Below are 26,934 nucleotides of genomic sequence, written 5' to 3'. Positions count from 1 at the left end.
CTCTCTATCAGGTCCTGGTGCATCTCAAAAGGGTGGAAGTCCTCATAGGACTTTTGGAGTTCAGGAGACATGGTGACAAGCATGATACAAGCTAACTTGGTGACATCTTTCTTATGTGCAAGTTTTAACGAAGTTACCCATTCGAAACGTTTTTCATATACATTATGGCCAAAGAAGGTTGCAGTATTTGATAATTTTGCAGCTTTAATTTCTTTTAACTTTCGGGAAAAACGACCCAGGAAGATAACCAGCTGTTGCGTTTGTTCTCATTTGTTCGTTTCCTTTTTTTTTATATACTCAATATACCATCGAACTTGTTGTTTGTGTTCACCATAACCCTTTGACCGACTATCACAGGTCAAAAGTCGGTCAAAATGGTTATGATGAACACAAACAACAAACTCGATGATATATTAAGTACAAAAAATAGGACAAAATGAAAACAAACGCAACAGTTAGGTAGTGTTTGTTTTTTGTCTGCAGATATGCGAGACGTCTTCTGTCTGCGCCGCGCAGACCACGCGCAGACATTAGTCTTCGCAGACTGTTTGTTTTTTTGAAGACTGCAGACCTAAAAATGTCTGCGCGCCCTCTTCTTGGCGCAGATGTGGACCAGAGTCTTCTAACATCTTCAGACATCTTCTAGCTTAAAAAAACATATATATCTTTATTTTTTTAAAGTTTTTTTTTTAATTTATATTTTTTCCAACTTTATTAATGATAAACAATATGAAAAAAAAATTACAAAACTTAAAAAAAAACATTTGACGATACAAACATGATATTTTTAACAAATTTATAAATAAAAATTTATTATAATAATATTCGTTGAAGTTGTTTATATAAATATGAAAAAAAAAATCATAATATATTCTTATATTTTTTTGCCAAAATTTTGTAAAACTTTATTTAATAGAGTATGATCAATTTCTCGAGAAAATATTTATCGCACGTTTTTAATAGATTTATTTGAAAAAATCGAAGTTTATTTCCATCTATTTATGTATCAAATTCTTTGATCACTAATTATAATGTTTAGTTATAACTTTGCAATCAAAGTTGTTGGTTTTTATCAAATATGTATATGAATTAATACCATTTTTATTTTTATTTTTTATATAATAATACATAAAAGTTGATCTAGATTCGTTATATATTTATAATAAAGTCGTAAAAATATATAAAAAATTCGCTTTGAAGTTTTAAAAAATCAGTTTATTTATATTTCAGTTTATTTTAATAGCCCGCAGATGTTAAAAAAACAAACAGTCTTCTTTTTTCAGACTGCAGATGTTCGGTCCACCTCTTCTACTGCAGAGGTCTACAGATGTGGTCCGCAGACTGCAGACATTTTGCCTCAGAAAAAACAAACAGCACCTTAGTTACCCTTAAAAATCATTTTCCAATCCCTTAATAGTTAAAATGTCGATTTTTTTAATAGTTTGTTAAATTTAATAAAAATAGATTTGACAGAAACAATAAGTGATAACATATGTCGATTACCATAATGATATATATATAATGTTAACTTAAGAAATCAAATATATTGTATCTTTTACTCAAGAAGTGTAACGGTAAAGCTCACGCGATATATGATAATAGGAACTCACGCAAAAGTAGATCCAAAATCCCAGAGATATCAATCCAACTACACTCCCTCACAACTCACAAGCTTTTTGCATTTCTTCCGGTAGTCTACCGTCGTCTTCTTCGTGGAAACCCTAACGACCTCAATCCGACCGGCAGTATCATCTCAGTCGACTCCCCAAGATCTACAAATGGTGCGTTTCTCTTTTCTCTTTCCCTCTTAAACCCTGTTTTAATGCTGGAAAAGGACGAACTAAACTAGGTATTGTCGCGATTTTTATTGTTATCGACAAAATTTCTACTGTTGCATCCAGATCTATCTATTACTATTGTAGATATGGGATTTCTTTTTTCCTTATCGAGATCAATTAGATCTGTTTATTCGAATTCCTAGATGTATGCTCAAATCCGGTAACCTGTGCATTACTCCATTGCATCTCGTTTTACGTGTGGAATTTGTTGATTTAATCTATGCTGTGAGCATATTAGATTTCGGCCATACTTAAATCGGTATGTTCCGTCATACATTCTAATCTTCAATGCATATAAAGCCCCTTTAAAATCTGTGCAGCTTCATTGACCTAAACAGACTAATGGATAGCTCTGTTGGATTGACAAGAGAGATTTGATTCTGTAAAACGACACTCTGAATAACGATTTTAAATTCTAAAGAACCTCCATAGTAGCTTTGATATGAATCAAAAGCAAAATACTGAAACTACAAATTTCTATCTTGTAGGTTTGGTGATAAACGTGGCTGAGTTGATTGAAGTCTCTGAATCCCAATCACATCCTTAACACAATGGCTTTGTCATCCCTGTCAAAAGGGACTTATTCATTCCTCCTCTTCACCTATTTACTTTTTCTCTCACATCTCTCCAATGGTTTCTACTTGCCTGGAAGCTACATGCGTACATACTCAACAGGTGAAGAAATATTTGCCAAAGTCAATTCATTAACATCCATTGAAACAGAGCTTCCCTTTAGTTACTACAGCCTTCCATACTGTACACCCCCTGGAGGAATCAAGAAAAGTGCTGAAAATTTAGGAGAACTCCTCATGGGAGACCAAATCGACAACTCCCCTTATCGTTTTCGTATGAACATCAATGAATCTGTCTTCCTATGCACCACACATCCATTAAACGAACACGAAGTAAAGCTTCTTAAACAAAGAACACACGATCTTTATCAAGTCAACATGATTCTTGATAACTTACCTGCAATGAGGTTTGCAAATCAAAACGGGGTTAAAATCCAATGGACAGGATTCCCAGTTGGGTTCACAAATCCCAACAAGAAAGATGATGATTACATCATCAACCATGTGAAATTCAGAGTGTTTGTCCACGAATATGAAGGCACAGGGGTGCAGATAATTGGCACAGGGGAAGAAGGTATGGGAGTGATATCAACCAATGATGATAAAAAGAAAGCTTCTGGATATGAAATTGTGGGGTTTGAAGTTTTCCCTTGTAGTGTCAAATACGACCCTGAAAAAATGGCGAAACTTCATCAATACGATGAAGTCCCATCTTTAAACTGTCCTTTAGAGCTTGAAAAATCTCAAATCATCAGAGAACAAGAAAAAATTTCCTTCAGTTACGAAGTTGAGTTTGTGAAAAGTGATATAAAATGGCCTTCGCGTTGGGACGCGTATTTGAAAATGGAAGGAGCACGTGTCCACTGGTTTTCAATTCTAAATTCCTTAATGGTGATCTTCTTTTTAGCTGGAATTGTTTTTGTTATCTTTTTAAGAACTGTAAGACGCGATCTCACAAGATACGAAGAACTCGACAAAGAATCACAAGCACAAATGAACGAAGAATTATCCGGATGGAAACTCGTTGTAGGCGATGTGTTTCGCGAACCGAATCACTCCAAATTGTTGTCCGTAATGGTTGGAAACGGAATCCAAATCACCGGAATGGGAATCGTGACGATCGTATTCGCCGCGTTCGGATTCATGTCACCGGCTTCACGCGGCATGCTTTTGACGGGAATGATCATTCTGTATCTCCTCCTCGGAACCGGAGCCGGGTATTCCGGAGTTTACCTCTGGCGAACGATCAAAGGGAGTTCCGACGGGTGGCGTTCCGTTTCCTGGTCGATCGCGTTTTTCTTCCCCGGAATCGTGTTTTTCATTCTTACGGTTATAAACTTCATTCTTTGGGGGAGTAACTCCACGGGTGCGATTCCGATCTCGTTGTACTTCATTCTCCTGTCGCTTCTTTTTTGCGTGTCGGTTCCGTTGACTCTTCTGGGCGGGTATTTAGGGACACGGGCCGACCCGGTTAAGTACCCGGTCCGAACCAACCAAATAGCCCGGGAGATTCCTTCCCAAAAATACCCTTCGTGGTTGCTGGTAGTTGGGGCGGGGACCCTTCCTTTCGGGACGCTTTTTATCGAGTTGTTTTTCATCTTATCGAGTATTTGGCTTGGGAGATTTTACTATGTGTTTGGGTTTCTACTGGTGGTGCTTGTGTTGTTGGTGGTGGTGTGTGCTGAGGTGTCGGTGGTGTTGACTTACATGCATCTGTGTGTTGAGGATTGGCAGTGGTGGTGGAAGGCGTTTTATGCTTCGGGGTCGGTGGGGGTTTATGTGTTTTTGTATTCGGTCAAGTATTTGGTTTTTGATCTTCAGAGTTTGAGTGGGCCCGTGTCGGCTGTGGTGTATGTTGGGTATTCGTTGATTATGGCGATTGGACTCATGTTGGCTACTGGGACTATTGGGTTTATTACGTCTTTCTACTTTGTTCATTATCTGTTTTCTTCTGTGAAGATCGATTGATTTGATTGATAAGAGGAGTAGAAGGAAGGCCTGTAAAATGTAAATTTTTCGGGTTGTCAAGGTTAGAAAGAAATCTCAGTAGCAAAATATGTCTTGTGTTTTTTTTTTTTTTTTTTTTTTTTTTTTTTTTTTTCTATGTTCCGGTTATGATTGCAAGATCTTGTTCTTGTTTGTTCCAACATTTAAAGAAATAGATGTTATGATTTTATTTTATTTTATTATCATACTTTTGGTTAAAGTTCGTTTTTGGATGATAAGCCTTAGTGATGCCATCAGCATATAATCAAATTTTTAGAAGCTGGTGATGAGTTGTTGACAAAACTGATTTATATGGTAAAGGTAAAATTACATTGCCATAATTCACTTTTTGAATATATTTTGCTAAATTTATAGACAAAATTGCAAAAATGGTCCCTGTGATATGTATTTTTTGGGGTTTTAGTCCAAACCTCGATTTTTTTGGATTAGTGGTCATTTTGAGCTAGTTTGCTTGCGGATTTGATCCATCGGTAAATTGAAATGATTGTAATGCCCTTTTGATTTATTTTTATGTTTTTTCTATTTAATTTAAATAAAAATGAAAATAATTAATTAATTTGAGCCCTCTCTCTCTCTCTCTCTCTCTCTCTCTCCCCAGATTAATGAATCGTAAACCAAAACAATTCTCTGTTATAATCAAAACTCATACGCCAAAATCACTTAAAAACTCACCAATAAACCTATTTTGCCATCTTAAGAAGAATAGTTAAAGAAGAAAAATTAAGATTCTTTTTGTCTGTAAGCATTTTGTTGTGAACATCGGACATGGAAGACAATTGAAGAGAGGTGAGCAACACCTCTGTTTCTAGATGCAGTCAATGAAAGCTCGATGTAACCCATATGCCACTAAAGTTGATGCAACAAAGATGAAATCAATGAAAACCCAAGTGAAATCGGACAGAGAATGTGACCAAATCGAACATGGAAATCGACCAATTAGAGCCATCTTGACAGAAACCCTTACCCTCTTCGTTTTGCTAGAGGTGGTGGTGAGGAAGCAATCTTGACAGAAACCCTCACCTCATTTCAACGAATTTTCATAAATCAAATGGAGATGAAACAAAAGGATTTTTTCATTAGAGGTTCAGTGAACAACGAGGCTTCACGATCGTTACCAATATATCAAGTTTTCCAAACTAAGTATCAATGAAATTCATCAAGGAAGCAATGCTTGGTGAGTAAACCAGTGTGCAATTTTGCGACGGCATCGGTGCACCACCTACCTCCCTCGATTTCCTTTCTCATTGCTTCCGATCCTAAAAAAATGCCACCATCTCAGATCTTCAATGTCCTCTCTGATTCAAAAGTGACCCAAGTGCCTCGACCAATACCCATTCTCTGTTGTTTTTTGTGCTTTTTGTCTCCGGCTACGCTCCTTATCTAACCTAGAAAAGGTTATGATGTTGTGGAAGCTCTCAAACACGAAGCTGACACCGAAATCTTCGCATACCCTCTTTATATTTCTCATTCCCTTTCATTATTGATAATTTAGATCTAGGGTGAAGAACAAAACCAAGCATGAACGATGGTGCTTTTTCCATATTTGTTAAAGTGTGTATCTTGGTTTTGATAGTGTAGTGTTTCTTGATTGGTGTTTTTTCTAGATTTGTTAAAGTGTGTATCTTGGTTTTGATAGTGTAGTGTTTCTTGATTTGGTTCCGTTCTTGGAAAGGATGTGTTGATGGGTTTTTGGAGAGAGAGAGAGAGAGAGAGAGAGAGAGAGAGAGAGAGAGAGAGAGAGAGAGAGAGAGTCCTTTATTATGTTTTACTTGTTAAAATAATTAAATAAATAGTATTAGATTTTAAAATAATGAAAGAAAAAGAAAAAATAAATATCCCAAAGGTATTATAATCATTTCAATTTTCACATTTCAATTTTCACAGGACCATTTTCACATACAAACTAGTCCAAAAGGACCACTAATCCAAAAAAGTTTAGGTTTTGACTAAAACCCCAAAAAAAATGCATACCACAGGAACATTTTTGCAGTTTTATCTAATTTATATTGTGGAATGAATGTTATTATTATCAATCACAAAGAAACGATTCCTTAGCTTACACGCAATTGTGAAATTCGTTTAATTTCGTGAGTTCATTTTTTTATGACAAAAGCAAAATCGTTGGAGTTGATTTATTAAGTGAAAATTTCTAGTGAAACACGGGAATATAAACAACAAATAAATTTGAAAATAACTAGCGGCATTCAATCATTTTGTGAAATCAAAAACATATATTATAAGATCGATACATCCCATGGCATGCAAAAACAAATTTATCAATATATTTAACTTGTCTTGATCAAATTTTATATATAATGTATTTCAATAGACAAGCATAATATGATTTGGGTTCTATATACACATTTGTCCTAAAAAAATCACTTGCACCAATATATACGAATTGCATCGTACACAATAATTTGTGTTTCATAGAGTTGTACAATACAACATTTTAAAATACGATTTGTTGTGTAATGAGAAAATTGTTTATAAAATAAAAATGAATATTAAAAAAATTGTATCTTATTTCATTTGAATTTCCTCGTTATTGTTTTAACTGACTGATTGTTTCATCAAAAGACAATCATTACTATAAATGTGTTCAAGAGGATTGTTTAAAGTAGAATATTAAACTAAAAACAAAAATACATTTCATTCAATGGACCCAATCAATCTTTTTTCAGTTGTGGATAAGCAAACAAACTTTTGTTCAATACTCTTTGTAGGAAAATTCATATGCAACTTTCATATTTTCTTGTCCGAAATCAACGAGTTAACTATAGTACTATTCGTTTGGTATACCCAATTCTATGGAATTTTATATCATGATACGAGTTTGGTTACAAACTCAAACCTAATTCAACCTCAATCAAATCTAATAGTAATTTACGTCGGTATTGAGCACTATTTGTGCACAATATAAAGTTTGGAAAACGAATATCTTTGCTAAAACGTAAAATAAGTTTTCCTTCGTATACCTTATTTAGACCTAGTCTTCTCTTTCGATATTCAATAAATAGAAAATCCTCCATTAGGGCTGGATTCTAACAAAAGGAATATAATAAGAGTCGTATATTCTAAATCTTGAGATGAAAAATCCTACACATTCTCTTACGAAATGACTACTTGTTCGATTATAAACCACTAATAAAAAATGACAAATGGACATATTCATAAAAAAGAAATGAGAATTATATTTAGAATCCCTTTTTTTGGAAGAATATTCGGTAAGATTGATATGAAAACAAGATAATTTGGATAAAAACAATAGTTGGTTTTAACTATAACTAAGAAAAATCAATTGATATCTAAAGATATGTAATAAAAATAGGATTATAATCGATGAATCTCGAAAGGAAACACGCCCAACCCACTAAATGGTTCGACCACAACAATTATGAATGACTAAAAAAATTCAAGTCGAATCGACTAATCTGATATATTTTCCACGTTCATTGGAGTGCATTTATGTTTCTGCTTTATGAATATAATATTTTCTGGGCTTTTCTAATCATATCAAGTCTTATTCCTATTTTGGTACTTTTCATTTCAGGATTTTTAGCTCTGATTAGCAAAGGACCGGAGAAACTTTCTAGTTTTTGTTGTTTATTATATTGAAACGGTTTTTCTTGTCCATGTGTAATGGGTTTTGATGTATTAGGTGTATTTGTATGTGTAGAAGCTTTAATTTTCGTGTTAATCTTAATTGTTGGTTTAGTCTATATGTATGGGGAAATGGGGCATTGGAATAGTCTTAGCTCGTGAATAATAGACAATTAAAAAAGAAAGAGAAAAAAAATTAAGATAGTTATGTGTTCCATTGAGTTTCCCTTATTTGATTGACCAACCCAAAATTCAGTTATTTAAACTACATTAAATAATCTTTCAAATTGGTCAAGACTCTCTAGTTTATGACCACTTCTTTATGGTACCAGTTGTTGTTTCATTGAATTTGCTTCACTAATAGGCTCACGATTACTCTTTGATCATTATGGACTAGTACCAATGTCGAGTCCTAGACAAGCGAACCTTATTTTAATAGTTGGAATAGTAACAATGAAAATGGCCCCATCCTCAGTGAGATTATACGAGCAAATATCTTAACCAAAATATGTTATTGGCTTATTGCCATGGGAGTAGGAGATTTTTAGCACCGATTCTTAAAGTACTATTTGTGGAGTTGATAAGCTAATTCACGTGGAAGTATATTTGTTGGGTTGTCCACCTAAACCAGAAGCAATTATAGATGCTATAACAAGACTTTATAAGAAAATATCTCAAGAAATCTATCCAGATAGAGCTATGTCTTAGTGAGAATCGTTGTTTTACTACCAATCACAGGTTTCAGGCTGGGCATAGTATTCATACCGAAAATTATGATCAATATTGATTCATTTATCAATCGATATCTACCTCAGAGATTCCTCATGAAACATTTTTCAGATACAAAAGTTTAGTATCTTCCCCCAAATTTGTAAATTAGACAACATTCTTTTGCACATAATAAAAAGTCGCGGCTCAATCTTCATAAATTTCATTGTAAATGTGAAATACTTATAAAAAAAAATGCATGAAAGATAAAAGAATGTCAAGTCATTTGTCTGCTTGGCTAGTTAAGCATGTGTAATTCATAGATCTTTGGGCGTTGATTACCAAGGAATAGAGACTTTACAAATCAAATCGGGGGATTAACATTCTGTTGTTGTCATTTTATATGTATATGGTTACAGTTATCTCTGCTCCCAATGTGTCTATGATGTAGCATCAGGTGGACTATCAGCTAGTGGGTATAATCTTACTAGAATAGTGTATGACATGGATTAACTAGAAGAGGTATGCATAAAAGTATTTGCCCTGATGAGGAATCCTAGAATTCCGAGTGCTTTTTGGGTTTGTAAAACTGTGGATTTTCAAGAACGAGAATCCTATGATATGTTGGGAATCTCTTATGATAATCATCCCTGCTTGAAACGTATATTAATGTATGAAAGTTGGATCGGATGGTCTTTACGTAAGGATTATATTGCTCCCAATTTTTATGAATACAAGATGCTCATTGAATGATAAAAAACGAATATTCAATTATACAATTATCTAGATTTCATGTTCGATTCTAGATTAAATAGAGTGATTGAAGTATCGTTTATGATTTGCATTTTTATTATGCATAGAATAAAAAAAACATAATAAATCAAATTAGGAATTAATCGAGATTTTCAAATTTGTAAAATACCTATTTCGGATGAACCAAATCAATAGGACGAACCAAACGAATTATGTAACATCAACTTTGGACTGCACACATCACTTAGGGAGAATCTATAAAGTTATGTAACGTAGGAGTAAATTAAAAACTGAAAAGAAAATACAAAACTAAATCTTGTTTATTCGCATCCTACGATTACTCTATTGAATCTTTCAATCTTAACCTTCGAATATTTATATGTACATGAAGTATTCATACTCTTTTCTATTTTGAACCAGAGAAGAAATAAAAAAGAAGTGAAAATAGATTCTTCTTTTTTTACATACTTTGTATAATAAACTCTTTACCCCCTCTATAAAAATTAAATAGATGGGGTTCGAAAGCACAAGATGGAAAATATGTATTATTATCTAGAAATTAATCATATGCCAGAAACCATATTTGAACCGGTGACATGAGGATTTTCGATCCTCTGCTCTACCAACTAAGCTATATCAACTATCCCCATGTCCCATACTCATTTTCATTTTACTAGAGAACTTGGTTCTATGTCAATTGAAAGGGTATTACAAAGCCTTATACCGGGCCTATAATTTGTTAGAAGAACAACTTTATAAGTTTCAGTATGAATAAAAATATTGATTGTGAATCACTCAAATGAGGACTTCTTGCTCAAAGATGTTCATTTGTACATGTATCATACATATCACATGTGATTTTACGCTCATTGTATAAAGAGTAGTTAATGAGAAAGATAAGGAGTTTTATTGATTAATTTATCATGGGTTGTCTCTTTGAAAACTATGGTATTGGTGAACTCTCTTGCCTTGTTTCAGCCTTAACGTTTCAATGATAACTTAGTTCCAACTTCCAAGACATTATACATTGTCCACCTCATGTTCAATCTAGAATTTAACCCATATTATAGTTGCCACATGAAATGTATGTCACATGGGACATTGCTTCGCTCCCAATTGTCTCTTCGGTGTTCATATGTTTTTTGCACTTTTTCCAAATTTCCATATCCTTTGTATTACGATCAGTTGTAATTTCCTAACCACACTTAGATATTTTGCTCGATATCATTTGTTTGCTCTACAAAAACATGCTTCCAAACTATTTTGATTTGAACACCACCCTTCAAAGTTGTAATTTCCTTAGGGTTTACACTTCAAAGTTGCCAATCTCATTCACATAAGGAATGTTGTAGAGTAATCATATCACGCCACCTCGTAAAACTTAGTCACAAAGCTAAATTTTACAGGTTAATAAGCTTTTGAATCAATTACACATGAAGACTTTTTTATTTCAAAATTTTTTAGGATGCCCAAAAAAGGTTTAGAATCTTGTTTTTATCAGGTACTTAAATTTGAAACACTCTATACCAGGCAAGTAGACTTATTAGTTTTACAATTAGTGCACAAAATGACCTTTTTTTTTTTATCCAGTGTATCTTGTATTTTGATACATAACTTTCAACCATAGCAATTCATTTATATTTTGATACCTAACTTTTAGCAATTCGTTTCGCCTAGTCCACATAATGTATAATACTTGAATTCCCAAAATGTTACATTAATAGTAAGGTAAAGCGGTTAAATTAAACAAAAGTAACATATAATTATAAGACTAGATTTGGTAATTATAGTTTTTATTTGGATATATATAATATAACTAGAAAAGTTAAAAAGAAAGAAGTACAGCATCCCACATCGACTGAATGAAGGAAGCAGGGAAGAGTGAGGTGAGTATAAAAGAGGAAGCCCAGGAGGGGAATAAGCATACCTTTCTCGGCCTTTTGGCTAAGATCAAGTGTAGTATCTGTTCTTATCAGTTTAATATCTGATATGTGGGCCATCGGCTCACTCGATATTAATCTTATTTTTTATGGGGGAAGGCCCGTTACAGTAGCTTGCTGCTGGGGTTCTTCATGCGTCGCCTTGGTCTTACACTACTGCCAAGGTCCGGCGCACCCCTCCAATCCTTAAGTTTTGAATGTTTAATTTTTGGGGCCTTCTGTTATGGTCATCGATTCTAACACCTTATAAGCTGAAAACAGCAATAAGACACTATTTTAAATACCAGACTAATTAAACCTCTTGCTATAATATATTATGGATTTTTTGTCTTACACATACATACGCTCTGGATTGCAATTGCCTGCTTAATTAAACCTCCATTAGATCCTTGTCATGCCACTGAATCTTATTATATAACACTTTCCAACTCATTTCTTGAAGAGTATGTATGTTTTTTCCTCCCAACGACCCCATTAGATTGAGGTGTGCATGACTCCAAAATATGATAATAAAGATCTAATGTTGGATAACAAATGGTGGGGGTGCAAGAGGGAGGCAAGAAAGGGAAGGAAGGTTTGGTTTTTTTTTTCCAAACCCCATGGTTTTAGATGAGTAGCTAGGTATCTTTCTCTTCCTTTCCCTTTTTAGCATAACACAATATTGTGGGAAGTTTTGATCACCATTGCACCACGAAGCCACCACCACTTCTTGGTGGATAATTTTGTGGTTCTTATTTAATCCTTGTAATGATGGATTAAGTGCTTAAGGGGTTAAGACTGAAAGCTAAACCCTAAGTTTCATTCTATTTATGATGTTTATGAAAAGTGTGGTTTATATGTTGATTTTAGTCAAGGTCTTGCATTAAAATGCTCCTGTCCTTTTTTTGAAAATAAAAAAGAATTGGTCTCACCCTACCAATTCTTACAAACCATGTAGCAGTGATAGTTGGCCTCAACCTACCAATTCTTACTAACCACAGGGACCGATGGTGTAATGTTGTTTAAAGTCAATGGTCAGTGCTACATCTATAGAAAGTGGACATAATTCAAGAAAACAACCAAACAATAAGGACCAAAAATGTAAATTTCTCTAAGTATTAATATTAATATCGACTAATAAAATAAAATACATATACAATCTTTACCGTTTTCTAATGTAATTAACATCTAGCTTAATAATTTTATTCAAAGTTTATTTTTCAGTATCTAAACCATAACGTTGTCAGCTTTGTCAACAAGCCAACGAATGTTTGTTTTTAAATATATAAAAAAAATCCAAACCATCACTATCATAGTCTGTAATTGGGCATTAGTAATTTAGTATACGAGTAAAGGATGTCGGTGACATATTTAAAAGTAGAAGGGAGAAAATGAAACTATAAGCCATTAAACAACTAATGAATGAAGCCACTTTTTTCAAACTAGCCGTTACAACTTACAAGCTGAAAACCTGAAACGCTCTCCACTTTGTCTTCTCTCTCATCTTCATCACCCATCAAGAACTCGACTCATCTGCTAAAACACATATCACATTCTCATCGTTTCTTCTTCTTCTTCTTCTTCCCGTCTCTCTCTCTCTCTCTCTCTCTCTCTCTCTCTCTCTCTCAATAAACATGTTCACAGAGGGATTAGACGAAAGGGCCCTGAACTGGGTTAAACAGGTACGCACTTCAACTCTCGATTTTGAAATCAATAAAATGATTTTCATCAATTTTGTGTTGGTTTATCATCGTTGCTTTGCGTTTTTCTGTGTAATTCCTCTTCGATTAAATTGAAAAACTGAGAATGTTGTGTTCATAACAATCATATGGTACAAACAGGGGTTACAGAAAGAGCAAGAGACGCGTTCACCTTTAAGAGAGACTTCAATAGATCAAGAATACCCAATTATTCCTAAATCCCCCCTTTCGTTTAATTCCACAACTTACAAATCCTCGAATCTACTCCCACCCCTTAAATTCCATTCTAGCATACTTGGATCTCATAATCTTGAAACCAACGATTATGAAGAAGACAACGATGACGATGATTATTGTGACGACGATGATGATGAACATGAACATGAACATGAACATGATGATGAGAGTGTCGGATCTGCTTCAGATGACATGGACTTAACTTATTCCGATGAAGAAACCTTCGATGAACAAATCTTGAATGTCAATCCAGTTACACTTCCCCCCAACAAGTCTACTTTAAATAGAGGGATAATAAAAGACGATCTTTGTATCGAAGTACCTCAAAAACCCAGAAAACTCACCGAAACTGGATTGCATGGTGGGCCCAGTTCCCTTTCAGCTGCCAATCGTTTGCGTGATATGTTACAACCTCGTAGTGCCTATGTAAGTAAACTTTCATATAATCTATAAGTTTATAAAAGTTTATTTTGTTGACGTTTAGTGATAAAAATGTAAAGGGTACACCTATAGCTGATTTGGGAACTCCAAGTGCACCTCCTATCTTTGAAGAACACATTCCCGAGGTTGAAGATGAATCAAGTAAAGAATCTTCACGGATTTCAGGAATTGATCAATCACACAATGAAGTTAATATGCCAGAAAATGTTCATCATGTGAAACTGGAATCTTTTGTTAGTGACAGGGAGCATGAAGCCATTCATGAAAAAACAGCAAGCTCACTAGATCATTTAACTTATTATAACAGGTATTATTAATTTATTATCATTGCTTTATATTCATTCATGTTCTTGTTTAAATTATAACTAACAAAAATATATGCTTCTTTTTAACAGTGGTCAAAATCCATGGCAAACCTTAATTACTTATGATGCGTGTTTTCGGTTATGCTTAAACGCATGGGCAAGAGGGTGTACAGAAGCACCTTTGTTCTTAAATGATGAATGCCGCCTTCTTCGCAATGCTTTTGGGTACAAAAACTTAGTTTATTCTTTTTGTCTATTAAAATTGCTTATAAATGGTTTTGTTTTTGCTTCTTTTTAGGCTACAAAAGTTATTATTGCAACCTCGAGGTTTCAAACCGAGTAATGGAACTGAGAATCCAGATAATAACAATAACGCATGCCCCTTGAAAGTAAAGAAAGTGATTGGAAAGATTAGGGTTGAAGGTATATATATATGATTTATTTTACTTATAAAAAAGAATTTGTATCTTTTTACTTGTAAATGACTGAATTTGTGTATGGATTTGGCAGTGAAAAAGATAAGAATAATCCCACAACGAAAACTTAAAGACACATACTCTCAACAAAGTGCTATTTATGTGCAAGCGGGAGTCGAATATATTAAACATGTTTCTTCACTTGTAAAAAGCAAAATCAATGCATTAGGAATCTCTTCATTTTCATGTGAAGGTTTGTTGTTTTTAACTTTTATCCTAAAAAATGTAATGAAATTAGACATTTTTATGTTTTTCTTTTAATAAACAAAAGATGTTGTCATGTTGCAGAACCAGTGTCATGCTTGCTACACCTAAAAAGCTCTCAAGAACTTACAGAATCGGAATCGGCTTTAGGCATTTGCCTAAGGCCTGGAACCGGTGATTCCCATGATTTGTACGTTTCTATCATTTAAAAAACTCGTTTAATATACTTTTAAAAGGGTACTCAAATATTATGATGATAATAATGTATATATATATATATTATATAATATATAATATAGTTTCCCAGAGAACCAAGGAGATGCCCTTTTAGTAGAAGTTCAAGGGGAGAAAAGGAGCATTCAGGGTCGAGCAGTTATTCCAGTTTCGTCCCTACATGACAATCCTGTAAGTCAAATATCAACGTATTTTTCTTTTTATAAGAATAAAATTATCAACATAATTGATTTTATACAGAACGATAGAATCAAATGGTGGCCGATTTATTACGAAGAGAATGAATGCATCGGGAAAATCCAGCTTTCTATCAGCAGCACAATTGCATCTGATGAAACTACACACCTCAAGGTTTGAAATAACGAAATAAAATTAGTTGTTAACGAATTTTGATTTGTGCTTTTAATTTGTTTTATAATTTTATATTAAAATGACAGTGTGGACCTGTGGTGGAAACACTAGCGTATGATTTACTATTGGAAGCTGCCATGCGAGCACAATGTTTCCATGCTCGTAACTTGTGGGTTGTTGAACCTTGGAAATGGTTACTCACAGAGTTTGCTGATTATTATGGAGTCTCAGAATCATACACCAAACTTAGGTACTTCAATTTTTGTTGATTATTAATAATAATCAAACTTTTCTATATATATAGTTTTTTCACTTTTACTAAAACTTTATTGTTTAGGCATCTTTCACATGTTATGAACGTTGCTACGCCTACAAAAGATTGCTTAGAGCTCATTTATGAACTACTTGTACCCGTTATGAAAGCTAGAACCGAAAGAAGACTCACAAGACAAGAGGTAAGAGAAACCCTAAAATGTTCTTTTAATCCACTGACTTTTTTTTTTTTATTATCTAAAATGTAATTTTGGGTACGATTTTTTTATTACCATTTTGCAGAAAAGCTTGTTATTGGATTGTGAAACGCAAATGGAGAGTCTTCTTGCACTTTCTTTCCAAAATTACAAGTCATTAGATGAGAGTTCTTCAACAGGTTTATCAGACATGTTGATTCCAATTCCAGAATCTGCTTCACCAGCATTAGCGCCAGCTGTTCAATTGTATACTCTTATTCATGATATACTTTCTCCAGATGGTCAAACTTTGTTGACCAACTATTTACAGGTGAAGATATCGTATAATTATATAATGGTTCATAATATATAATATATTTTCTTGTTTGTTTAAACTTTAAAGACTTGTGTGTTTGTTTTTTACTTTATACAGGCAGCAGCAAGAAAGAGATGCAGGAAATACATGGTGGACACTGATGAGTTTGTAGCAAGCAACACTGAGGGTTTTCTTATGGACTCCATTGCAATCACTACAGCATACTTGAAAATGAAGAATTTGTGCATAAACTTAAGTGATGAGATAAAGACAGACATCAAAATTCATAATCAACACATACTTCCAAGGTATAACTTGCAAAAAAAAATGTAATGTTTTGTAATTTGTAGACAAAAATCCAATATCTTTGCTTTTTTTTTTTCAGCTCTATTGATCTCTCAAGCATCACAGCAGCTGTTTACAGCAGTGAGTTATGTAAAAGGCTTAAAGGGTTTCTTGCAGCATGGCCTCCTTCAAGTCCTCAACCTCATGTCAATGAACTTCTTATAGCAACTGCAGACTTTGAGAGGAATCTTGAGTCATGGAATATCAGGTTTGTTGCTGGATTATTAAACTTCATTTCCTCAAAATCATGTATCAAAATACTGAAAACGATTGTTGATTTTTTTCTTTTCTTTTCAGTGTATCTCAAGGTGGTGTGGATTCAAGAAACTTGTACCATAATTACATTATGGTTTGGGTTCAAGATATGCAGCTTTGCTTACTTGATTTATGCAAAGCAGAAAAAGCACCATGGGGTGGGGTGATCACAAACTATTCCACTTCACCTTTTGCTGAAGATTTGTATGATAAAATTAAAGAAATGTTGAGTGAGTATGAAGTTGTGATCAATCGATGGCCACAATACACTTTGATCTTGGAGAATGTAAGTTTTATAACTATCGGATGTGTGTAATTTTTATAGTCTTGATGTTAATGTTGTGATTGTAAATGTTTTTTTCAAGGCTGTTGCAAATGTGGAAAGAGCTATTATGAAAGCACTTGAGAGACAATATGCGGATATTTTGACACCTTTGAAAGATAGTATTCCAAAGAGGCTTGGGATTCAAGTTCAGAAACTAACAAGGAGACAATCAACAGCCTTGTATTCGATTCCTAATCAGTTGGGAACTTTTTTAAACACCATCAAGAGAGTTCTTGATGTTTTGCATTGTAGAATTGAAGATAAATTGAAGTCATGGGCGTGTTATCTTCCGGTCAATGGAGGGGACAAAAAGTCAACGTATGGAGAGCAAATGAATGCAGTTACTGTGTTATTGAGAACCAAGTATAAAAACTACATGCAGGCTATAGTGGTTAAACTCATTAGTAATGTAAGTAATAAGTAATAATCATCATAATCAATTAATCAATTACTCATAATGAATCAAGAGTTGTAAGTTGTGATTAGTAATTACTGTGTTGATTAATTACACAGATGCAAGCAAGTCGAAGCACAAGACTTCAAAGAATTTTGGAGGAAACGAAGGAAGCAGATGGAGAGGCTGAAGTGAGAGACAGGATGCAAGTTTTGTGTTCACAGCTTGTGGAATCTGTATCCAACTTACATGAGGTTTTTACTAATCAAATATTCATTGCTAGTTGTCGTGGTTTATGGGACAAAATGGGACAGGTGAGATTGATTGAGATTTTAACAAGAATGCGTTTTTATAAAATAAAATAAAAAATCATGTGTTTTTAACAAGAATGTTGTATGCCTTACAGATTGTACTGAAGTTTCTGGAAGGTAGAAAGGAAAACCGTGTCTGGTACAACGGATCTTATTATGCTCTTGGAGTAAGTTTATCTGGATTCCTTTATTTTGTTTGTTGCACACCAAGTGTTTGATAAAATGTCTGACACAAAAAGGAACTTTTTTTGTAGGTTTTGGATGATACATTTGCTTCACAGATGCAACGATTGCAAGGAAATGCACTGCAAGAGAAAGATCTTGAACCACCTCGCTCAATTGTGGAAGCAAGATCTATTCTGTGCAGGGATAGCAACAATGCAACAGATACTTCCACCTACTTGTATTTTTAGTAAGGAATAATTAATTGCGACGCTCTCTTGTTTTATAATGTTTATATGTGAAATGCCAATTCTTTTGTAAAGAATTATTATTTATATGAATAACAACAATTAGTGGAAAAGGGGGTTGGTTCCCTTTTAAGTGTAACACATATTTTACTCCTGTTGTTCAAAATCTTTATCATTATTCTCTTCTGTAACAATTTACACATAGTAGTAGTTGTAGTATGCAATAATTATAACTATATGCCATCAAGGAAAGTCAAACTAGAACATACAATTGACTTGAAACTCTTGATGATGGATTCAAGAAGGGTATGGGTCTTAGGGTTTATCTTCTGCAAAACCAGAGACAATGAATGAATCACTTCCATAAACAATGTAGAAGAAAAAAAAGTCTAGTCAAAAAGTCGAATAAACTTACGTATAGATAGAGGGTCTATATGTACAAAGAAACTTGCAGCAACTATCAAATAGCAAAACACAAGCATTACTCCTTTAAAGTAATTTGATGTTCCATCCTATAGATATAGAAGAACCATTTTTAAATGTTTAATTTAGTCAAAGTTTTGTGAAAATAAAATGAGGCTTACTTGCAACATGAAAGCCACTACCAGAACTGTAATAAAAAGAGTCGCTGTCTCAAAAAGTTGAAAATTTAGGTCCAAAGGACGCCCCATGATCCACCCAACAACCACACAAAATGGAATCTGTAGTTACAAACACATAAATTTTAGAATAAAAGTTGGTATTTGTTCTTTAAATTAAATTTTTCTTTTAACATACAAAGAACTTAAGAAAGGAACACTTACAGCAAACATAGATATTTGTGTTGAGGAGCCAATCGCAACTCCTAAAGAGATATCCTGAAAAGATTGTAACCAAAAAAAATTATAAAAAATAATAATAATTGAATTAGGGTTCTTGTAATGACTAATAGCTTACAAGCTTGTCTTTCATGGCAAACATGATGGCACTTGCATGTTCTGCTGCATTTCCAACAATAGGAAGAAGGATAACACTGATAAATGCTATAGGGATATTCATTGCAACAGAAGCACCCTATATAAATGGAAATCATTTCCATGTCTATATTTTAGAAAATAGCTTCATTGATTATTATTAGTTTAAGATAATTATTCGGATACCTCAATGGTGTTGACTAGATATTCTGAAAGAATGGAAATGAAGAGTGTCAAGATGCTGAGCCAGATAACACATTCATACTTTGAAATATCAGGAGATTCATCATCATCATCATCTGAATTGCCTTCTTTTGGGCTATCTTCCTGATATTTCTAAACCGTTATTAGAAAAAAATATTAATGTATTTTCTCTTTTTGTCCTTTAATGTTCCAAAAAAAGGGAAAGTGATGGCTTAATTGTTAATGAGCCCATAATATAGGGACTTTGCTGAATATTTCACTTCCTTTTATTACTAGTTATTATGCTTTCTTCTCATTCAAGGGTGTTATATAGTACCAATCACCAACCTCAGTGATTGGTGAATACGAATTCTTCTGTGTAGTCAACTGAAAAAACAAGTAGGCCCCATATGCAATAAGCATTACACAACTGCTAAATCTTGAAAGAGCCAATTCCGACTTTCCAAAATGCAATTCTGTGTGTGTGAAATGAAGAACAGCAGGGAATAACAGACCCATCACTGCCATTAACAACAATCCTGAGCTCATCACAGCATTCGACTGCCAATAAGTTGGTATTCATCAATCGCTCAACAAAAAACAAAAAAAAAATTCAAGAAAAGTTGACCTCGTTTTGTTAATTAATTAACTTACCTTGTCAAAAACCTGTTCCTTTTTAGGAAGAAAGATTCCTCCACAGAAAAACGCGCATCCAAGAACAAGCAACATGTTCGACAAAATTGACCCTAGTAATGATTGTTGCACAACACGTAGCATACCATGTTTCATTGCGTACATTGATATTATCAACTCTGTTGCATTGCCAAAAGTAGCATTCAGAAGTCCCCCAACTGCAATTGAGGTATTTATTATTAACTTTTTATTTGTATCGAAAACGATCTTTGTTTCTCCAAGTCAACAACAATGTCAAGCTATCGAATCGATGAACAAACCTGTAGGCCCGGTGTAGAAAGCCAATTGCCTGAAGAAAAAAGAAGCCAAAACATCATCTAAGTTGAGTACTAATTGCATTAATCACCAAAAATTACTTTCGTATTTGATTATGTTCATCTTAGAGTTTATTGTTTTGTTGAATTTTTTAGAATAAAGATGAAAAAGATCATTACTCTGTAGCCCAACCCAAACGTTCTGCCAATGGTATGATGCCCAATAAGCTCAAGAAGAAGACCCAACCCTGATATATATAAGATAGAATTAATACATAGGCTTAAAAGTTAAAATGGTATGACAAAATTGAATAAAAACAATAACAATGAATATAAGTAACTTACATGATTACCAGTCAAGGTATCAACAAGCATAGCTAAGGGGCCAAAAGGTATAAGTAAATTAATCTTATTAGAGAATAAAGCAATCTTTATGCTGGTTATCACTTTACACCATAGTTGTTTTTTGTCACAATTTTCTGAAAATTGTTTCATAGAAAGCATATTTGTATTGGTTGATGCCGAAGTGGATGTGCTCTGATCATGTGGCTCGATAATTGACTTCACCTCTAGCGAGCCAATCTGTGAGAAATTCGGTGTCGAGAAACTCATAAGGTTCTTGGTCTTATAAGATCAATGGTCATGGTCAAAAAGAGGAAAAAGAGTAGAACTCACTTCAATACGGGGATTGAATACTAACACCTGCGGATTATTAACATTGCCCATTTTTATTATCGATGATAATGTTGAGAAGCCAAGAACCCGAAGTTAATTGAATCTTCGCTCAAAAGCATGAGTATAGATACTCCATTGAACTCCGAAAAAAGCCACTTAACCCCACCAGGAATCAGTTCACAAATCCCATGATGTTAGCGTGAATGGATACTATCGAAGCGGACAAAACAACAAACGCATGGTGGGTAAGCAAAATTCCTTCAAGACAAGCAATCGAGTGTAGTTCACATCTTTTCCGCAGCAATTTACGTTGTATAGGGAAGGGGAGAGGCTAGGAAATTTCCAGGAAAGTGCGAACCTATGATTAAAGTCAACAATTTTGGCTAAGGACCCCTTAAATGTCAAGGAAATTGAAGAGTGTTTCTCCATTGGATGTGAGGTGTATAAAGATGAAGGTAGGAAAATGTGAGTTGTTTAAATTTCTTTAGTAAAAAGTCTTTGAATTAATTTGTTGTTTGCACGTTGCCATTGATGGGGGTGGTTTCTTTTATTAAACGCCAAGACAATTTATTAGATGGAAAACAAGAATCAAGAGGGTGTGGAGGGAATGCAAAGACGGAATCAATCCGTTTACTTTCCACATCAACAAATTGTTATTCCTTGAACCCTCTAGTGGTCTATGTCTTTGATAGGTAGGGGTCTGGGATAGGTAGGGTAAAACTCTTTTTATTTTTTTGTGGATCACATCCTTTCTTTCACTTAACCTCAATGGTTTGGGTGGGAAATTTGTATAGTTTTTTTTTTTTTTTTTTTTTTTTATTTTTTATTTTTTTTTTATTTTTTTTAATGGCATAATGATTTAAAAGGGTAATGTATTTTTTTATTTGTATATATTTAGTCAATGATTTTTATTTTCGTTCATATTTACCCCTTTCAACTTGTTAAACTGTACACATTTAGTCCTTATGACTGACTATTTCAGGTTAACTGGTAAAAATGACTTAATAGAGTAATATATTTCTTACTTTGTACACATTTAGTCCTTAGTATTTTTGTACATATTTAGTCATTAATATTTTTTTGTTGCAAAATAAGTCATTTTTGTTTTTGTACTTATTTAATACTCCCTCTATCCCAAAATTATTGTCCACGTTTGAATTTTTTAGTCTCTTTTGTTTAACTTTGACCTTAAATAATTTACTTTTTGTTATATAATTTTTTATGCAAGATATATGAATAGATTGTTTTTTAAATGTATTTTCATTGTTATAAGTTTTATCAAAAGTTATATAACACAAATAAAATTATTAATGGTAAAAGTTAACATGTAAAGACCTCAAAAGTCAAACGAGGACAATAATTTTGGGATGGAGGGAGTACTTATGAATGATTTCTTTAGATTTTTCTCATGACATCTTACATGGCGATAACCATATGGTGGTGGGATACGTTGAGGTGGTCATGTTATATGTTGTAGACCAAGATACCTGGTGCGGGTCGGCTGTAAGGTGTAGGCACAGAGGCCCGAGAAGAGCAGTTGGGTTACGCCGACATGTCGACTAACACTGGGTATTCTAGTGTAATGACTGATTGGACCTGTTGCATGTTGGCATTCCAATCCGGTAACTGATTGGGCCAAGGTATTCCATTCTGATGAGTGTGGGCTCGTTATGCATGATAATACATTTGTTGTATCGAGTATTTTGGGAAAAATTCACTAAACTTTGTGTTTACCAACTTATTTATGTTTTCAAGTTCTATCGTTGATCGTGGGAAGACAAATACATGATTGTACACACCGATCACCAATATTGAGGATTCCGTGTTTCTTATATTACTCTTCGATAAATGTATTTTGAAATAAACGTTTTTTCTTAATAATGGATTTATAATTAGGGACTTTTGCCTTATTTAAAAATGAAAATTTTCAGTTGTGAAAATGAGATGTTACACATAAACATCAACAGCCCCATACACTTCATTAATGATTGTCCCACATAAGATGTCGTGAGAAAAACCTAAAGAAATCATTCATAAGTACTAAATGAGTACAAAAACAAAAATAACTTATATTGTAACAAAAAATATTAAGGACTAAATATGTACAAAAATATTAAGGACTAAATGTGTATAAAATGAGAAATATATTATCTTATTAAGTCATTTTTCCCAGCTCACGTGGAGTAACCGTTCATAAGGACTGAATGTGTACAGCTTAACAAGTTGCAGGGGTAAATGTGGACGAAAAAAAACTCAGTGACCAAATGTATACAAATTGAAAAATATATTACCCTTTTAAGTTATTATCCCTTTTTTAATATATATATATATATATATATATATATATATATATATATATATATATATATATATTATACTTATTTTATAGTGAATTAAAAACCATGAGCTTTGATATTTTTTTTATAACTTTTTAGTAGGTTTATAATTTAATAAATAATAAAAAAGATAAAAAAAAATCGCCCAATAAGAAATTGAGAGAGAATGCGGCAACCGGCTTCCCCATCTCCTTCCCTCACCATCTTTCCCTCAGTCAAGGTGCGGTGTTTAGGTTAGAGAGAAAGCCTCCCTCACCTCTTCCCTCACCCACTCCGTCTGGCATGAGGAAAATATATTATTCATACAAGTTAATAATCAAATGGGTAATAATTTTTGTTAATTAGTTTTTGATAGGGGTTAATTACTAACAATTCTTTTGAAATAATCATATGATTTTGTTTAATTATAATAAATATTTTATTTCTTGCTTTTTGTGTAAAAGGATTCATAAGTTTTCACAAGATTCATTGGCATGTAAACTTCAGAGGTAAGGCTTGTTGGAGTGGTCATGCCAATGCCACTTTTATTGAGCTCTACTAGGGTCACTAGATATGGTCGTGATGTTATTTAGGTTTAGTGATTATGTTGTGGAGGGAATGCATAAGTATGGAATTGAGAGGTCAGTTAATTATTCTATTATTAATAGTGAAAATTTGTGTTTTGTATCTTATTTGAATAAAACACTTGAACCTAAAACTTATAATGAATCTGCCTTAGACCCTAATTGGGTAAAGGTAATGAATGAAGAAATGGAAGCACTTTATAGGAATAACACTTGAGAGATTAACGACAGAAAAGCTATTGGTTGTCACTGGATTTACATAATTAAATATAAATATAACGGTGAAATAGAAAGGTAGAAAGCTAGATTAGTAGCTAAATGGTACAATCAGAGAGAAGGACCTGACTATGAGGAGACCTTTTCTCCTGTAGCCAAAATAGTTATTGTCTGAATTGTTATATCTTTAGTTGTTCATAAATTTTGGCATTTATATTGGCTTGACATAAACAATGCTTTTAATTGTATGGTGATTTAATTGAAATTGTTTTAATGAAATTACCTGAAAAATATCATTCTAAGGGTGATGTAAGAGTTTATAAACTGATTAATTCACTTTACAGACTTAAACAAGCCCCTAAACAGTGGAACGTAAAATTATTATCTTCTCTTTTTAACCTTTGGTTTTAAACAAAGTGCTAACGATTATTCTTTGACTGTAAGGAATTTTAAAAATAGTATTGTTGTTTTACTGGTTTATGTGGACGATATTATTATTACTGGAAATTGCAACATTAAGTTTAATAATGTTAAAAAGTTTCTTAAATCTCAGTTTTTGGTTAAAGACTTAGGAGAATTGAAATATTTTTTTGGGTATTGAAGTTATTAGAACTGATATTTGTATTTGTCTTAATAAAAAAAATATTGCTTGGAATTATTGCATGAGTTTGGGATGCTTGCTTGCAAGCCTGTTAAAACCCCCATTGAAGCTAATTTGGTTATTAAAAGGGATGTGATTTAGACAGTTCATATTTTTTTGGTAAATATAATTGAATCTCAAAAATTAATATACAAGTTGATTTACTTAACTATCACTGGTCTTGACATCTCTTATGTTGTTTAGATTTTAAGTCAATATATGCATACACCTTATAAGTCACAATTAAATATAGCTTTTAGAATTAGAGATATTTGAAGGACAATCCTGGTAAGGGTATTCATATAACCAAGAATAGTTCCTTTGATCTAGTTGGGTTATGGATGCTGATCGGGCAAAATGTTTGTTGAGTCAAAGGTCTGTTACTAACTATCTTGTTTATTTGGGTGGTTGTCTTGTTTCATTGAAAAACAAGAAATCATTTCACTTTTCCACTGAATTTAAGTAAACCTTGGGTTATATTGTATGTGAAGTAATTTGGATTCTAAAATTGTTGTTTGATTTAGGATTTAAGAATCTAACTCTGGTAAACGTATTTTGTGATAATGAGTCTGCTATTAAGTTGGATTTGAATCCGTTTTTTCATGAAAAAACCAAACATTTTGAGGTTAATCTTCACTTTGTTCGAGAAAAAAAAAATCGTAATTGGTGTTTTAAAAGTTACTAAAATTGATCTTTGAATTAGAATACTAATATTCTAACTAAAACACTTAGGAGTTGCCAACATAATTATATTTCTGTCGTCTTGGTTTAATTGATGTTTTTAAAAAGAGTTAAGTTTTTTTTTTCTCTCTCAAATTAATGTTTAGTATGAGCGGGAGCATTAAAATATCACATATTCATGTTTTCTTCAAAATTAATCATTAATTTATTTTTGGGTAGATATTGTATATTGTGTTTTCTTGTGGGTATTTAGTGTAATTTCTAATGCAGGTGTTGGGTTTACACGCAGACCTTAAGTGATCCATGGAGCTTTAGTGGGTCTTGCTTGGACCTAGGTATTTATTGTTCAGTTGATGGCTCATTTGCAACACACTTTCTAATTCACTCCTCTTTGATATGAAAACTCTCTCTGAAACATATATATTATGGTTTCATCTTTGTTTAGGGTTTAATCTATTATCAAGATAGATAATATTGATTTCTATTGTTCATATGAGTGTGATTGTAATTTGTATTGAGCTTTCTTTTGTAATTTGATGTACAAACGAACTAGTTTATAGTGAATAAATTGTTCATGTTGCGAATATCTCGAGTTTCTACTTTTCGTACACTTAAATTAACATAAACCTTCTTCCTTTAATGGTATTTATGGTTTGGATAATGAGCCAATCAATGTTAGAAGGTCGGTCAGGGAGTCGAGAGTTCCAAGGTGATTAGAGGTATTTGCGATAAAAGGTAGTATAATTTTTATATAGAAAATGTTATTATCAAGTTTCTACTTGAATTTTAATCTTTGTGTTTTATGTCAAATGTAAATAAAATGGTCAAACCAAAAATTATATTGATGTCTCTATTGTTCCTAATTGGACAAATGTTATAAATAATGAACCAAACGTTTTATATATGAATCAAACTTGGTTTGTAACTAATATTTCTATGAAAGAATACTCATTGGGTGTAATTGGGTGTACATAATCAAATATAATGATAATTGTAAGGTTGTGTGTTTGTGTGTATAAAGTTAGGCTTATAGCTAAGTGTTATAGTAAAAATAATCAAATTGATTTCGATGCTACTTTTTCTCCTATAACAAAAATGGTTATTGTTAGGCGTGTTATACATCTTGCTATTAACAAAGGTTGGATTTGTTAAACTTGATATTAATAATGTTTTTTTTTCTTTATAGTACACTTGAAGATGAAGTCTATGACTTCACTGACTTGTATTTTGACAAAAAATGATAATACGGTTTGTAAAATTCTAAAGTCTATTTATTGCGTTATAAAAGCTTAAAGAAGATGGAATCAACAACTGTAACATCTCGAGTTTTTAGGTATTTTCAAGTCCCTCCTTTGGTTTTAAATATTTCATTTTGGGTCCTCGGACTATAATGATGTAGTCCTAAGAAGCCCTAGTGGCAAAATCTTGAGTATAATAAATGTGTGCACTTTATAGCAATCTTTAATGTATAACAAATGAAAAGCTTGAGTATAGCTCAATATTCTTCTACTTCTTTCTTATTTTTGCCAACAACTTCAATCTTCTCTTGGGTGGTGTTCATGTCCCAAGATTCTTTGTCCTTAACAA

The 26,934-nt window shown here is 33.1% G+C and overlaps 3 protein-coding genes, 1 long non-coding RNA gene and 1 other non-coding gene across 7 annotated transcripts; 4 read left to right on the top strand and 1 right to left on the bottom strand.

The window, feature by feature from the left end:
• The first annotated feature begins 1,564 nt into the window (after positions 1–1,564).
• On the top strand, positions 1,565–4,591 carry LOC145047160 (transmembrane 9 superfamily member 12-like). The gene is made up of 2 exons (XM_078995393.1): positions 1,565–1,781; positions 2,327–4,591. Exon 2 carries the CDS (start codon positions 2,390–2,392, stop codon positions 4,376–4,378), a length of 1,989 nt encoding a protein of 662 aa, XP_078851519.1. The 5' UTR covers positions 1,565–1,781; positions 2,327–2,389; the 3' UTR covers positions 4,379–4,591.
• Positions 4,592–11,404: 6,813 nt separating this feature from the next.
• On the top strand, positions 11,405–11,601 carry LOC144999377 (U2 spliceosomal RNA). Its single transcript, XR_013660851.1, has one exon. It is a non-coding gene; the product is annotated as a U2 spliceosomal RNA (small nuclear RNA).
• A 1,236-nt stretch (positions 11,602–12,837) lies between these two features.
• LOC145047158 (portal protein) lies at positions 12,838–18,292 on the top strand. The gene is made up of 19 exons (XM_078995389.1): positions 12,838–13,082; positions 13,242–13,763; positions 13,838–14,085; positions 14,174–14,308; positions 14,382–14,506; positions 14,594–14,752; positions 14,848–14,953; positions 15,063–15,168; positions 15,238–15,348; positions 15,435–15,598; positions 15,686–15,803; positions 15,904–16,128; positions 16,231–16,421; positions 16,499–16,666; positions 16,756–16,999; positions 17,079–17,447; positions 17,552–17,746; positions 17,839–17,910; positions 17,998–18,292. Exons 1-19 carry the CDS (start codon positions 13,035–13,037, stop codon positions 18,154–18,156), a joined length of 3,465 nt encoding a protein of 1,154 aa, XP_078851515.1. The 5' UTR covers positions 12,838–13,034; the 3' UTR covers positions 18,157–18,292.
• A 17-nt stretch (positions 18,293–18,309) lies between these two features.
• LOC145047159 (vacuolar cation/proton exchanger 3-like) lies at positions 18,310–21,342 on the bottom strand. 3 transcript variants are annotated; one of them, XM_078995392.1, is made up of 12 exons: positions 20,912–21,342; positions 20,582–20,818; positions 20,417–20,484; positions 20,243–20,271; positions 19,944–20,140; positions 19,638–19,850; positions 19,293–19,442; positions 19,090–19,206; positions 18,957–19,010; positions 18,738–18,854; positions 18,569–18,610; positions 18,310–18,482 (listed from the first exon to the last, which is right to left on the bottom strand). In XM_078995392.1, the coding sequence occupies exons 1-11, from the start codon at positions 20,960–20,962 to the stop codon at positions 18,584–18,586; spliced, it is 1,260 nt and encodes a 419-aa protein (XP_078851518.1). In that variant the 5' UTR covers positions 20,963–21,342; the 3' UTR covers positions 18,310–18,482; positions 18,569–18,583. The 3 variants fall into 3 exon arrangements, with proteins under 3 accessions (XP_078851518.1, XP_078851516.1, XP_078851517.1); XM_078995390.1 differs by having other exon boundaries at positions 18,569–18,665; positions 20,912–21,340; XM_078995391.1 differs by having other exon boundaries at positions 18,569–18,665; positions 19,293–19,433; positions 20,912–21,337.
• Positions 21,343–24,933: 3,591 nt separating this feature from the next.
• Positions 24,934–25,933, top strand: LOC145046416 (uncharacterized). The gene is made up of 2 exons (XR_013682000.1): positions 24,934–25,041; positions 25,618–25,933. It is a non-coding gene; the product is annotated as an uncharacterized LOC145046416 (long non-coding RNA).
• Positions 25,934–26,934: the final 1,001 nt, after the last annotated feature.

Source organism: Lactuca saligna, chromosome 5, assembly GCF_052625555.1.
Source record: "Lactuca saligna cultivar CGN05327 chromosome 5, ASM5262555v1, whole genome shotgun sequence".
Taxonomy (NCBI): Eukaryota; Viridiplantae; Streptophyta; class Magnoliopsida; order Asterales; family Asteraceae; genus Lactuca; species Lactuca saligna.
This window is presented reverse-complemented; position numbering and strand designations above follow the sequence as displayed.

Coding starts and splice junctions, on each gene's coding strand:
- LOC145047160 (XM_078995393.1), top strand. CDS start 2,390: ATGGCTTTGTCATCCCTGTCAAAAGGGACTTATTCATTCCTCCTCTTC.
- LOC145047158 (XM_078995389.1), top strand. CDS start 13,035: ATGTTCACAGAGGGATTAGACGAAAGGGCCCTGAACTGGGTTAAACAG. Junction 16,422..16,498: donor AATCAACACATACTTCCAAG/GTATAACTTGCA, acceptor TTTTTTTTTCAG/CTCTATTGATCTCTCAAGCA. Junction 17,448..17,551: donor TGGTTAAACTCATTAGTAAT/GTAAGTAATAAG, acceptor TTAATTACACAG/ATGCAAGCAAGTCGAAGCAC.
- LOC145047159 (XM_078995390.1), bottom strand. CDS start 20,962: ATGGGCAATGTTAATAATCCGCAGGTGTTAGTATTCAATCCCCGTATT. Junction 19,207..19,292: donor ATCTAGTCAACACCATTGAG/GTATCCGAATAA, acceptor CCATTTATATAG/GGTGCTTCTGTTGCAATGAA. Junction 18,855..18,956: donor CACAAATATCTATGTTTGCT/GTAAGTGTTCCT, acceptor TTGTAACTACAG/ATTCCATTTTGTGTGGTTGT.